We start from the raw sequence: 14,695 nt of genomic DNA, 5'->3' as shown, positions 1-14,695 counted from the left end.
ACACCTCTATTTTGCCACCTCCCTGGGCCCAAGAAGGCTCAAAAGAAGGCAGTTCACAGACTCGTGCTCCGCAGCCCGCCGCAGCTCTCCGCCCCTGGGGGCGCCCGGAGCTCTGCGGACGGGGGCCGAGACCCCTCCTGGCCACGCTGGGCTCGCTCCTCGCAGGCTGCCTCAGTTCCCTCTTCCGCAGAATGGGCGGGCGGCTCAGCCTCCGGGTGCCTGGGCGCTGCGGGGGCGGGGCGGCCGCAGTCTCCGAGGGCTGCCGGAAGGGGTGTGAGTGCGGGGGCGGGCTCCGCGCCGCCCCGCCCCGGGGAGGGAGCCCGGGGCGCTGCATCCTGGTGCGAGCCTCCGACGCCGCGGCCGCCACTGCCGTCGGGGAAGGTCCCCGCGCTGACATGACCTCGCGCGGCGCTCGCCCTGGCCCAAGCTCCCGGCGCCCCGCGCAGTAGTCCCGCGAAGAGGTGGACTCGACGGTGCCGACCGCGCAGAAAATCAGGCGGGCGGCATGGAGGCGGCGCACCTGCTCCCGGCTGCAGACGTGCTGAGCCGCTTCTCGGTGACGGTCGAGAGCGGACTGAGGCCGGAGCAGGTGTCTGGCGCGCGGGAGCGCTACGGCCCCAACGGTGAGAGCGCGGGCCTGGCCGGGGAAGCTAGGGGCCGCACGCGCCGCAGTCTCAGTTTACTCCTCTACGCCGAAACCGGGGAGCGGTCCTCCACCCCCCCCCCCCACCTCCCCTTACAGCCCCGGTCTCCGCGGGCGGGCAGGAAGCGAGAGCTCCGGAAACTTCTGCAGATGCTCTTGGGGCACTCGGACGGGCTGCGCGGCCACCTTCGCTGGGGGTTGGGCGGGTTCCGGGTTTAGAGACCTGACGCCTGGCTCCCCTTCCCAGCTCCCTTCCCCCAAGCCCAGGGACCTGTGCGGCCCTTCCGCGCTTCCCACATACACCCCCGACCCTATCCACTCCCGCAAGCTTGAATCCACCACTCTCCGCTGTCAGCGCTGGGTCGTCGCCCCGCACAGCAACCTGCCCGCATCAAGCAAATGGATAGGCCGAGATCAGCTGGCTAGGGACGAGTCAGGGACTTGAGACCTAGCCTCCCAGCTGGCCCTGAGGGTCTCCCTGGGGGATCAGTAAAACACCCAGAAGGTGCAGCTTCTCAGCTGGCAGCCTTGGTGCCCCCACCCCCACCCGCAGGTCTTCCTCTTTCTGCAACCCTAGGCGGATGTGGCTGGTGGGAGTCAGTGGGGGCTTTGAACTGCTGAGGCAGGAGACCCACCTTGGGGCGGGGTGGGGGGAGGCAGGCTCAAGGCCTCACTCAGGGCCAGGGAAGGCCTTTACCTCCTGCATGACTTGGAGCAGCACCTGGCCATCTCTGGGCAGGGAGGAAGCCCTCCTGCTGTTGCTGTTTGGGTGGAAGTGGCATCATTTCTTCCTCATCTTCAAAGGAGTTTGGGATTCTCCATCTGCCAAAAGGCACAGCAAGTACCAAGTACTATCCAGATGTGGCCCTGGCCACATTTGGAGGCCCTGTGAAGGTGGAAGATGTAGAGGTCCCCTCCTCAAGTCACTTCCCCTCCTCAAGTCACTTGCCACCCTCTTCATCCACCCCCAGGGCACTGGGCACAATGTTAGGGATCCAGATGGAAATGTCCCCTCCATCCCCAAAGTGCAGCTTGGACCCACTTAGTTTTAGGACTTGGGGCCTCACCCTTTCAGGGATCCCAGACAGCCAGAGGGGAAAGCGCTCCGGCCTGAGTGTCTCACTGCTCAGGGATGGCTTGAAAATTACCAAGAGCTGTCAGAAAGGGAACTTTGGGTGTTGTATTGGCTTATGAAAACCACCTCTTATATAAATATTATCTTTCTGGAACAGAAATCCTTTTCCAAAAAAATTAGTTGCTATATTTAGTTGAGCTGTGGGAGGAACTAGAGAGATAAATATTATTTAATATCCTCCATTAGTGACTTGGCAGGGAGGGTGTCATTGCTGCAAAAGAACAAAGCAGCAGGACCTGTCCCCCATCCCTGGGGTGGGGATGGGGGTCAGGGCAGCAGGTCTGGGGTTCCACAGCCTCTTCTGTGCTGCTGTGGCCTCTAGCTTGGGAGTCCTGATTCCCAAAGAAAACTGGAGACCCAGCCCTTGGTTCTGCCTCCAGGGGAGGGAGAGTCCCCTCCTGGGCAAGATACCTCTTCTTTCTGGTTCCCATGTGTTGGTTGATCCAGCAGAGGGGTTGCCTCAGAAGGGGGGAGCCTCTAGTTCTCCCCCATGTCATTTTGTGTAGGTAAGGGGATTTTGGGGTGAGCAGGCCACTGCGCGTCTGTGCGAGGTGATAGATAAGGACGTTGGTGTGGTGCATAGGTCCCCAAAGAGGTGGATGTGCATTCAGGGGTGGAAGGTAGGTAGGTTGGGGGGCCATTGATGGGCTCCCCTAGTTCCCTTGTGCCTTGATAGTGGTAATAATAAAAATTAGCGCTCACTGAGCACTTACTATGTGCCAGGCACTGTTCATAGCACTTTTCATCTCTTTTTCCCCAAAACAACTCTACAAAAACAACTGTTGTCATTCCCATTTTACGGAGGAGGTAACTGAGTCACCAGCATGTTAGACAGCTTGCCCAAGGTCACACAGTACTTGGTAGGGTTGGTACTAGGTACCCGTCCCTCTCTAGCCTCCCTTTTCCTGTCTGTACAAGGGAGTCACTGGGCCCATGGTATTGGTGGCTGTGCTAGGCAGCGGGCCAGCTAGGCAGTAGCTATGTCTGCAATGCCGCCAGCCTCACAGGGCCCCAGAGATCCCTCAGATCACTGATTGGCTTCTTCCTCAGGAAGCATTTCAGGGCTCTGGAAGTCCTGAAGGAGAGGTGAGGAGAGGGGAGCCAGCTGCCCCTTCCTGCATCATGCTCTCGCTCTGATTAGCCCCAGCTGAGGTGGAGGCATGGATGTCCTGAAGTTTCTACAGGCACTAGGGAGGTCTTTCCCTCTTGGGGGACCTGGAGTGGTATATGCATCTCTGGGGTAGGGCTGACAGAGTTTTGAACCTTAGCTCTGCCCCCTTCGTAGCTGTGTAATCCTGAATAAGCCACTTCTCCTCTCTCTGCCTTGATTTCTTCATCATAAGTGAGGCTACAATAGGACCCATGTCATTGGGTTGCTTATAAGTGTTTGTGCACACCAAGCCATCCCTCCTTGTAGCAGAAGAGTCTGGGCCAGGCTCCAGGCCAGCTGGGTGGTAGGGTAGGCCAAACCTACAGGTGGAGGGAAACACCCCAGGGACTAGTGTCCTCCCCCACCCCAGGAGCCTATGCACCTGCAAGGTCGTTAGTGCTGGAAACCACAAGGAAGTCATTTGCTTAAGTCCTGAAGTTTGCAAATTCTGCTGGTGGATGGAGGAAGGGAGGGACTGGGGATCCTGCCCTCCCACCTTCTCTCCCTCCTCCTTCCTCAGAGCTGGAGGATGGGGGCTCAGCAGTGCGGACAGTGAGTATGCCAGCCGGAAGTCCCCCATACACACAGAACACAGCCTATCTCAACCCCAGTGACTAGATGTGTCCTCTGAAACCCCAACAGGGCAGTGAGTGGGAGGCTCCTGGCGCAGTACCTCTCGTGAACACGCCCTTCCCTGCAGGTCCGAGGTGCCCAGGACTCAGCTGGCTCCGGAGGCTTTCTACATCCTTTCAGTTTATTTTTTGAACAAAACTGTGCACATAGTACAACATTCAAAGGGTACAAAAGATACAGCCCAGTCTGCCTAGACCTGTCCCCAACCACCCAGTGTTCCCAGTGTCTTGTGTCTCCTTCCCAAGATACGCCGTGTACATGCACGTCTAGATCTGTCATCTGTGATCTTTTTTACATGAAAGGGAATGATCGCGAGTGCTGTTTTGCCCCTGATTTCCGTGGTGATCACCCTTGGAGATGCAGCCATATGGGACATCCGCAGTCTTCCTAGTGGCTATGCAGGGTCTCGCGTGGCTGTTGTAGCACGTCTTTGCCTGGCTTTTGGATTGTTCATAGCTTCTCCTATCACAGTGTTACAAGGCATTTCTTGTCCCCACATCACACCCTTGTCAATATCGCCAAAGAATAAATTCCTAGAAGTGGAATTGCTGGGTCAAAAGGCATGTGTAGTGTAAATTTTGACAGCTGTTGCTAAGTTGTTCTTCATTTCCTGACCACCACTGCAGTGCATTACCAGACATTTTGACCTGTGCCAATCTGATGGAAGAGGGTCATCGCAGTTTTACTTCACATTTCACTGTTTACAAATCGGGTTGGGCATTTTTCCATATATTTAGGAGCCATGTGATTTCCTTGTGTCCTTGAACAGACCGCCCATCACCTTTGCTGGACGTGAACCAAAGCAAGAGGCAGAACCGTGTTGGGCTTCTCCTCCCAAGTGCGCCAACACTTAATAGCCCGGGAGAGCCCAATGATGTGGGAGTCAGGCGAGATCCCAGAAGGTCTGGGGTTGTTCCTGTTCTGGGGAGCTGGGGGTAGGTCTCTAACAGGAACCAGAGCCTGCCTTCCTGGGCCTCATGCTGTCCATCTGTGTAATGGATACAGCGGCCCCAGAGCTGTAGGTGGAAGGGATGGCCAGATTTCGATTACTGCCAGTGGTGTCTGGGCTGTGACCTTATCTCCTGCCCTCAGCCCAGACCCCACTTGGCTGCTGGAACTCAGGAAATATAGATGTGTGGCCCTTGAAAACTTGGCCAAAGGGTGTGGGGCCAGGCAGGATGAGGGGGTGAGGTCTGAGTGGTCCAACTCACTGCGTGGCCTCAGGAAGACTTGTCCCTCCTTGGCCTCAGTGTCCTCCTCAGTGCAGACCTGGAACCCCTAAAGAGATCCTCTAAAGGCCTTTCAGGATGTGAAGTGATTCTTAGATCTGAGGGAGGTGTGGCTTGCCTGCAGGCATTGGGAGGTACAGCTTTTTCAGGCTTCACCCTAGACTTCCTGTCCGCTAGCCCTCTTGGACAGCCTTAGAGCCCCCTCCCAGGAACAGCATCCCCAGTACCAAGAGCTTCCTGAGGCAGGGCTGAGTCTGTCCACAACCCAGCTGGCACAGCAGACCCTTTAGCAGGGTTTCTTAGTGCCAGATCAGCCATGTAGGCTGTAGGCCCCTGCTTTGGGAGAGCTGCTTCCCAAGGCCCCCTTGAGAGCAGGGCCATGTTGTCCACTCTAGGTAGGTCCTTGAGACCCAGACAGGGCCGGTGGGCTGGGTGGGGTCTGCTCAGTGAAGGCCTCTCCCTGACTCTGCAAGTAGTGATTTAATTGCTCTGTAAACTTACCTTTGAGGAAGACCTTGGTGAGCTCTTGCCTCTCCAGGGTGGAACCAATATTTAGAAGTTGAAATACCAGTTTCCAATGTTTTGAGATGAGGAGAAAGGAGTCAAGAGCATAGATTAGGGGAGCTGGTGGTGCATGGAGTCTGGGGCAGCCTTGGTCCTGCACCCCACTTCTCCTGGGCTCTAGGCTCTGGGCCCAGGGCCTTTACGTGAACCGTGGGGCAACTGAATAAACAATTCTGTGAGGCTCTTTGTGGACCCAGGGATGACTCAGCCCCTCCCCACCCTGGAAGTGCTCCAGTCAGGTGGGGGTGGCCCCGATACTGATGACTGGTAAAGAAGGGCAGGGTGATAGGGGGACAGGCTTTCCCAGGAAGCCTTCCTGAAAGGCTGGGGTTTAGATGAGGAGTTAGGGAAGGGTACTCTGCACAGAGGGAATGGCCCGAGCAAAATCTTAGAGGGGGAAAAGCTCTAGCAAAACCAGGGAAGGTGGTGGCAATTCTGAGGCATCTCGCTTGGCTGACAGATGGACATATGCCTAAGATATAGGAGGATTCTGGGGAGCCAGGCTGGGGCAGATCCAGGAAGGCCCTGAAGGCCATGCTAAGGCTGGTCTTTATTCTGCAGGCCAAGAAAGGCCACGGATGGTCCATGAGTAGGGCAGAGGCAGGGTCACTCACTTGTTCACAAATCTTTCTTGAGTACCTACTACATATCAGGCACTGCTCCAGGTGCTGGAGACACTGCACTTAACAGAGTCCTGCCAACATGGAGCTTACATTTTAATAACTAATATTAGCGCTAATGTTTATTGAGGATTTCCCATGTGCTCTTCATGTTCTAAGCACTTCATGAATAGCACGTCATTTAATTTTCACAACAACTTAAGAGGACTTACTATTATTATACTTATTTTGCAGATGGGGAAACTGAGGCACAGAGGGGGTTAAGTGACTTGTCCATAGCCAGAGAACTATCAAGAGATAGAGCAAGACATGAACTTAGCCCTCTGGGCCAGACTCCTTGCTCTAAACCATGAAGCTTCTCTGATCATATACTCCTTTTTGCCCCCCAGGACCCACAGACTGACTCCAGACCCCTCCAGGCCAGCCCCACATTGGATATCTGGGGGTGTGGGCCAGCTCAGTCTGGCATCAGTGACCCAGAGCAGGGGTTGTCTGGCAGAGTCCACCATGTGAGAGGTCCAGAGGTACACCATTTCAGAAGAATAGCGGGGGCTACTTCCCGTCAGGCTGGCCCAGCTGGGATGTAAGGAGGGCAGCGCTTCCTACTACTGTCTTTGCCTGCACAGCCTGGCAAATGGCACCAAGAAGTGGGCAGGACTGGGCCATTCTCTCCATTTAACAAATGGGGCATCTGGCACTGCTGAGGGCTCAACCCACCCCCACATGCAGCCCTAGGATAACAATGGGGAAACAGCATCAACAGGGGCGTCTGGGGGAGAGGCTGGGAGGGTGCTCTCCTAGCTGCTGCTAGTCTTCTAGCCCCTCCTAGTTCCTCCATGGCCCTGGGACCCCGTCATGTGAAGGGAAAATTGGGTTGTCTGGGGTCTTGGTAGGATTGGAGTTTGAAGAAGACCAGGCCTGAGCAGACAGAAAACCCTCACAAAATCCACCTGTGAGGACAGCAGCGCCTTTTTGGGCAGGGACGATTTTGGCTAGTGACTCTGGGGTCACGGTGGAGGGGTGAGCTAGTTGGTGGGATGAGGGCATCCAGCCTAACAATCAGGACGTAGGCCGCCAAGTTCTCTCAGGTGACTTTGGCCAGTGAAGGCAGTGGGACGGGGTGGGAAGGCAGAGCGGCGTAGTTAATGCAGGAGGTGCCAAGCCGGGGGCCAAAAGCCGGACCACCTGACTTCAAAGCTGCCACTTTCCAGCTATATGACCATAAACTAGTCACTCAACCTTTCTGTGCTTCAGTTGCCTACTCTGTAAAATGGGAATAATAGTTGTATCTTCCTTCTCAGGTTGTCTGAGAATCACAAGGGAGTTAACACACTGGAGGGTGCCATCTGGCACACTTGACACTAATAATTCTGCTATAGTCATTTTAGCTGTGGAGTACCATCTTACACGCTTTGCATACAATACCTCCCCACTCACCTCTGGAGATAACGTAGGTAAAGCCCTTAGCACGCTGCTTGGAACATAGTAGGTGCTCAGTAAATGTGGTTCTCATTAATAATGGTGATAATCCTCACAGCAGCCCTTCAGGGTGGGGCTGGGTACCCCATCTTCCAAATGAGGTTTAGGACCCCACAGGGAGCCAGCTGCTGGGCAAGACTAGAAGCATGTGCATTGCATGTGCAGGGATAGGCAGGGCATCTTCTGTGACCTCATGGCTGGCTGAGCCTTCCCCAAGGGAGTGGGTAAGGTTAGAAGGGGAACCTTGTAGTAGAGGCTAGGTCAGGGGAGAAGGGGGTACCAGTTAGGATCGGCTGGGTTATGGTACAGTAACAAACCCCATGTCTCAATGGCTTAAAACAATACAGGTCATTTCTTGCTCGCTCTGTATCTATGTGTCAATGGCAGGTCATCTGGGGGCTTTGTGTCTCCTGTACTATGTGATTCTGTTTCACAGAGCAGACACCATCACACAGGTTGCTGGTTGCTGTGGCAGAGGGACAAAGAGCTCTAGATCTGCACTGTCCAATACGCAGCCACTAGCCTTGTGTGGCTATTTACATTTAAATGAGTGAAAATTAAGTAAAATTTAAAATTTAGCTCCTCAGTCACACTAACCACATTCCCAGTGCTCGATAGCTGCATGCAGTTAGTAGCTACTGTATGGGACAGTGCAGCCAGAGGGCACTTCCATCATCCCAGAAAGTTCTACTGGACAGTGCCCTTCTAAATCAAGAGTCTCCTGCCACCATGTTAGTGCCCCTGCCCAGAACTAACATGCATCCTTCTTTTTGTAACTTGCGTGAGGGCCAGGAAATGCAGTCCTACTATGTGCCCACAAGGTGGAAAGAAGCAGAAGTATCTGGGGAACGAATGACCACCAAAGAGTGGATCCTGAGTCAGATTTTTGGGCAGAAGGGAAGAACCTGAGAGACCACCGAGACAGGCAGAGGGTAGCTTGGGGGGAACTGGAGCTGCTATGTGTGCCCTGTGACATGCTTTGACCCTGCCCAGAAAAAATACCCTTATACAGTGGCCTAGGGTCTACATGCCTGACAGAGGGGAGGGGTGAAGGAGACAGCAGGAAGAATTCAGGTGAGACTTACAGATAAACTCTTCCTTTGGTCAGGAACCCTGAAGACATTCACAGAGGTAGGGGATTTAGAAGTCTCTCCTGGGTAGAGCATGGCAGAAGCAGGCTGATGTGTGCCATGAGGTTGGAACTGTTCCGTGCCAGGGCTGGTGAATGGCAGAGATGACCTCTAAAGGACCCTGCTCCATTGGAGAATTGGCCCAGAAAACCAGGCCTGCTCCCCACCCCCCGCCTTTCCTGTTCACTTCAGCTAAATAGATCAGAAGGAAAAAGTCTGTTTGATTTTAATCTCAACGCAGGACACTGGAGATTACATTTTCCACGGAAAATGTCAGCTGTTACCTAAAATAGGACTAGGGACAAAGTGCTAGAAAATGTATTTTTAGGTTATATGTTTCCCTCCTGGATTCCTGCAGTCCAGTGGGCTGCTTGATACTCTCCATGGTTCAGCTGCCAGGTGCCACAGATCTTCCAAACAGGTGGTCTGGGGAGAGAGCTCCCACAGGAAAAATGTTTGCAGATACTTGAGCTAAAAACAGGTGCACAGATACAAGGACCTTTGTCAAGAAGGAGGAAGAGGAAGAGAGAGCCAGCCTAGGGTAGAGGCTCGGAGTCTGCATTGCTGACAAGCTCCCAGGTGATGCCAATGCTGCTGGCCTGGAGACTGTACTCAGTAGCAGGGCTCAGGTGGGCTCAGTCCGGGAGGAGCCCTAGACAGGCCTCGGCAGGGCCTACACTCAGCCTGTGGAGAGAGGCCCGTTGGAATCCACCCTTTGAGGCCTGGCTCCTGCCCCATCCCATACACCTGCCTACTTCCTGTGTGACCTTGTTCAGTCACTTTTCCACTCTGGATTTCAGTTCTTGCACCTGTGAAACAGGGTGAGCATTCCTGCCCTGTCACCCCTTAGGCTGTTGGGAAGATTCAAAGACTTCAGGTACTGAGGCAGCCGGCTCTGCCTGGAATAACAGGTGCTTCAGGAAATGTAGGAGATAAAAATAGAGCTTGCAAAGTGACAGCAGGTCCTGGTGGTGTTTGGGAACATCATTCCTCAAAATGTTCTGTGGGTGGCAGACTGGGCATGTGGGATGGGTCTTGCCCCGAGTGGAGGGTCTGGGAGGGGATAAGTTGAGCCTCAACCTCTAGGAACTGAACCATGGCAGGTTATGCACTGCCTGGGATGCTGGCTAATGAGGTCATGTCCAAGGGAAACCCCCGGGCAGAGCAGGGCTCAGCAGGCTGGCCGTGCTGCAGACCTTATCTCGGGGCTCCTGGAGGAGCAGGTGTGTCAGGCACAGCCTGAGCCGATGTTCTCAATTTGAGGGAGGGGCTCCCTTGCCATGGCCATGGGGGACATTGAATAGGATTGTGCAGCCATCTGAGAAAGAGTAGTGCAGGGGAGCTGGCAACTCACTGGTAACCTCAGGAGTCCCTTCTCTTCTCCAGTTTGCTCCATTTCTCCTTTGTACATGGGGGAGGGTCTAGAAGGGCCCTCCTGGCTCTGATCTTGTCCAACGGTGAGCCAGGCCATACCAGATCTTTCTTAACCAGGATGAGGTGAAGTGAGTGAGGGAATGGAAGCCTCTGGGCTCAGACCATCCATTCTGTGACCTCAGAGAGCTGTGGGGACATGTCTACACCATCATGGTGGCCTGGGTAGACACAGCTGGGAGGGACTGCTGAGACTCCTCCACGGTCCCACTGCATAACTCAATTATCTCTTGTTTCCTCATGGCTCCTGTGGCTGCCTGGATCCTGCAGAGCTCCCAACTGAGGAAGGTGAGGCTTGGGCCAGGGCGGGCTGCAGGACCACCAGGTGACCTCCTTGGGCCATTCACTTTCAGGTTGTGTCCTTCCCTCTCCCCAACAGAGTGAGGCGTTGCTGAGCCCTCCAGTATCACCCACCTGTGCCTCTAGGGCCTCAGGCTCTTGCTCTTTGAATGGTAGGGAGGGAATTGGCCAGGTGGTCTCCGCGGTGGTCCCAGCTCTGAATGGGGGCACATCAGCCGGTTAGGGACCGAAGCTTCACATGGTGCTCCGGTTCTCAGGGAAGTCCCTGTGGGAGCTGGTGCTGGAGCAGTTTGAGGACCTCCTGGTGCGCATCCTGCTGTTGGCTGCCCTGGTCTCCTTCGTAAGTAAGGCCCCCATCGCACAGCATCAGAAAGCCTGGAAGGGAGAGCCAGGTTGGGGCAGTGCTCAGAGGCCCACGCTCTGAACCACAGGTCTGTCCTCTCAGCCATGTACATCCCTGGGCCTCTGTGCACCCCCTGCCTTGCTAAGACTTCAGCTTCCCTTGCCTGAACCCTCAAAGCCTGGCCTCTACACAGTGGACTCCCAGCTCCCATCTGTCCCCTTCCACTCTGGCTGTCAGAATGAGCTTTCAGAAGCACAAGTCTGATCCCCGCCCCTCCCTGCCTTACGGCAAGTTTTCTCAACCACAGCACTATTGACATTTTGGACCAGATAATTCTTTGTATAGAGGCTGTCCTGTGAGCTGGAGAATATTTAGCTGCACCCCTGACCTCTCCCCACCAATGCCAGTGGTGCTCCCCAGGTGTGACAATCAAAAGTCTCCAGATGTTGCCAGATTGTCCCTCACGGAGAGCCCCTCCCATGGCTCCCAGCACCTCACAGAAGAATTTGGGTCTTTACCTCTTACAGCCTGTCTATGGCTGCTCCCCCTTTGCTCTTCCCCTATTCTTACTGCCTGAACCCCTTCTGGACCTGCAGGAGGCGCCACGGTGGAGCTGTGGGGAGGGGGCACAGTACTTGTCAGTACTTGTCACTGATGGCTGAGCAGTGGAAATCCAAGGGTAATGCAGGGAAATGACCACCCTGAGGGTGGACACAGTTCCTGCTTTCGGCCCTGTGCCCAGCAGGGCCTGGGGAAGGAGACCTCATGTTGGTGACCATGGAGTGCAGGGAAGCAGGGGCTCAGCCAGCCGTGTCTGGCCTTCCTGGCAACTGTTCTTATGGAAACTGATGACTCTTACAGAGAAAAAAAGCCTATCGGTGCAGGTGCCTTACAACAGCTGAGACAAAATGGTGCCGGTACCCCTCCACAGTTCAAATGGACACACTGAGACCTGTGGAAGGGAGTGACAAGTACCCACTTGGGCCAAGAGGTGGGAACAGGACTTTAACCAGGTATTCTGCCTCCAGGCCTGAGCTCTGGCTGGAATTATGCTTCTCTGGCCAATGGACTTCAAGCACGAGCCTGTAACGGGACACCTGGGTTTGTTAACATAGACTGCTGGGCCTCACCCCAAAGTCTCTGACACAGGAGGACTGGGATAGACCCCGAGAATTGCATTTCTAACAAGTTCCCAGGTGATGCTGTGGTTGCCAGTCTGGCGTCACACTTGGAAAACCACAACTAGGCAGACAGTGAGGCTTCCAGCTATGCAAGGGCCCCACATCCTGAAAGTTGGCTGGGTGGGACATGGGTGGTGGCAATCACTACCTGCAGATAAGCCAAGGCCTCAGAGCAGCCCTCTCCAAGCCCAGGGCTTCCCAGGGATATCTCTCCTAAAGCAGGAGACAGCAGACCCAGGGTATGAAGGAAATGGTGAGCAGACCCTAGCCCACAGCATAGTCCCAACTCACCAGCTCTGACTCCGTAGGTCCTGGCCTGCTTTGAGGAGGGCGAAGAGACCACGACAGCCTTCGTGGAGCCCCTGGTCATCATGTTGATCCTTGTGGCCAATGCTATCGTGGGCGTATGGCAGGTAGGAGGCACAGAGGTGGGTCTGGGCTCTCGGGTCTCCCAGCTGCTCCATGTGGCCGCCACTTGGTGTTAGAGTACTGAGGGTCCTTCTGCTTCTAGCTCCATCCCAGGCCCAGGGGTGTCATTACAAGGGATCAGCCTGCAAGGGCCAGTGGGGACAGACCACCTACCTGCCTCATGTTCTACAGGAACGCAATGCTGAGAGTGCCATTGAGGCCTTGAAGGAGTATGAGCCTGAGATGGGCAAGGTGATCCGCTCAGACCGCAAAGGTGTGCAGAGGGTCCGTGCCCGGGACATCGTCCCTGGAGACATCGTGGAGGTGGCAGGTACATTGGGGGCCTCTTTTCATTATGTGATGCTGGTGAGCCCATCCTTCTCTGTGCTCCCATCTTTCTGGCTGTATACACAGAGCAGGTTAGCTGTCGGATCCTTCCAAAGCTCTTCGGCCAAAACCTTGTTGGACAGATAAGGAGAACGTAGATGAGGGAACAGCATCTATCTCAGGGATCACAGCCCAGGCCCCTGCCTCTCAGCCCTAGCCTTGGTTCCTGGCAGCCCTCCTGGCTCTGCCAAGGGGTGGTGCCCAAAGCCACACTTAGCCACTCTCTCTCCACAGTGGGAGACAAAGTACCCGCTGACCTCCGCCTCATCGAGATCAAGTCCACCACACTGAGAGTAGACCAGTCCATCCTGACAGGTGAGGCCAAGAGGCTAGGGCTGAGCAGGGGATAGGTCCAGGGATGGGGGTGTCTCCATGCAGGGCTTCTCATTTCTGATTCCATGACCAGGTGAATCCGTGTCTGTGACCAAGCACACAGATGCCATCCCAGATCCCAGAGCTGTGAACCAGGACAAGAAGAACATGGTTTTCTCTGTAAGTTCCTGGGATGGCTGGGGCCTTTGTCTGGACACTGATAATAAAAACTTTAACATTTAATCAGTTAAAGCCCTACAAGATAGAACCTCATCAATTATTGACAGTATGGACAAATTTATAGGACTGGTAACAGCTTGTGTTTATTGAAGGCTGCGTGCCTGGCACTGTTCTGCCCTTTACATGTATTTAATCCTCGCAGGGCTTTTAAAGTAAGTACTCTTGCTATTTGCATTTTCCAGGTCACACAGCCATGAATGGTAGAGCTGAACTCAGACATTCTGACTCCAGAGCTTTTCCTCTTTTTTTTTTTTTTAAAGATTTTATTTATTTATTCGACAGAGATAGAGACAGCCAGCAAGAGAGGGAACACAAGCAGGGGGAGTGGGAGAGGAAGAAGCAGGCTCATAGCGGAGGAGCCTGATGTGGGGCTCGATCCCATAACGCCAGGATCACGCCCTGAGCTGAAGGCAGATGCTTAACCGCTGTGCCACCCAGGCGCCCCCAGAGCTTTTCCTCTTACCTGTTAGGCTTATCCTGCTTTAATCTGGAGAGGGACAGAGCTAGCCTATGATCACTCAATGGAGAATCCTCTAGAGATAAGGGTTGCCAAAGTGGTGGAGGATGGCAGAAACAGTCCATTTCTCAGGTGGGAAAACCAATACCCTAAGTCAAGATGCCAGGGCCCAATGGCTCTTTTCAGGGAGAGTGGTGGGCTCGACGCTGGTGGGAATGACATGCCTCTGTGGCCTCAGAGGGACTTAACCACTGATGCTTACAGGCTGCCCAAAACCAGCCTGAAGCTGAACACGGAAGCCACAAGGATGGGTCAGGCCATTTGGCTGTGGCCCAGGGCACCAAATTATAAGGCTAGAAAACCTCCCCAGAAGTGAACAGAAAGGGAGAAAGCAATATTCACCCAGAGTTCTTAAGGCACCCTGCCTAGATGCATGGAAGCCTTGGACAAGCTGCTTTGAAGAGGGGAGGGGACTCTACAGGGCATGCTCAAGCATCAGCAGCTGTCACTAGGCGGCTTTCTAAGGAAGATGGCAGCCCTCTTGCAGGGCTCTTGCAGGTCATTTCCTTAGCTGAGGGGCCTGCAAGTGGGTGGGGGCGTGGAGGGGTGGAAGTTGCATTGCTCAGGACAAAACAGAAGCTTAGGTTGCCAGCGGCACCTACTTTTTCTCCGGCCTCAGCACAGGGCACCTGTCTGAAGAGGTACCAGGTTATTAGCCTCCTCAGAGCAGCTCCTTTGTTGAACCATTTAATAGAAGAGGACGCAGAAGCTCAAGGATAGCTAGCCTTTATACCAGGACTTAGGGATTTTACCAGGGTCTTGGGAGTGGGTGGACTTAAACTCAAGTTTTCTGGATACTTCGGTAAATATTTACAGATGACTGACGTCGGATCACAGTCAGCCTGGCACTGCTGTGTGGCCACGTTGGCTTTTTGTGAACCGCGTTTTTATAGGTTGGCATTGTGCTGTGCCAGTTCATCACATTTTCAGTACCGGTCCAGTGCTTCCTGTGCCAGGCCCCATGATAGGCACTGGGGATATGGTGCTGAACCC

At 54.5% G+C, this 14,695-nt stretch overlaps 1 protein-coding gene across 4 annotated transcripts in view; it reads left to right on the top strand.

The window, feature by feature from the left end:
* The first annotated feature begins 326 nt into the window (after nucleotides 1-326).
* ATP2A3 (ATPase sarcoplasmic/endoplasmic reticulum Ca2+ transporting 3) overlaps nucleotides 327-14,695 on the top strand; it is a 33,913-nt gene continuing 19,544 nt past the window's right edge. For 2 of the 4 annotated variants that reach the window (XM_045773280.2, XM_045773279.2), the window contains exons 1-7: nucleotides 327-623; nucleotides 10,285-10,302; nucleotides 10,572-10,654; nucleotides 12,147-12,251; nucleotides 12,439-12,577; nucleotides 12,868-12,948; nucleotides 13,040-13,125. In XM_045773280.2, the coding sequence (XP_045629236.1) occupies nucleotides 506-623; nucleotides 10,285-10,302; nucleotides 10,572-10,654; nucleotides 12,147-12,251; nucleotides 12,439-12,577; nucleotides 12,868-12,948; nucleotides 13,040-13,125 (630 nt within the window). In that variant the 5' untranslated portion in view covers nucleotides 327-505. The other 2 variants (XM_045773282.2, XM_045773281.2) reach the window with 2 other exon arrangements.

Source organism: Ursus americanus, chromosome 23 (genome assembly GCF_024610735.1).
Source record: "Ursus americanus isolate L20-20 chromosome 23, mUrsAme1.1.p, whole genome shotgun sequence".
Lineage (NCBI taxonomy): Eukaryota > Metazoa > Chordata > Mammalia > Carnivora > Ursidae > Ursus > Ursus americanus.
Note: the sequence above shows the minus strand (reverse complement) of the source record. Positions and strands in the feature narration are given on the sequence as shown.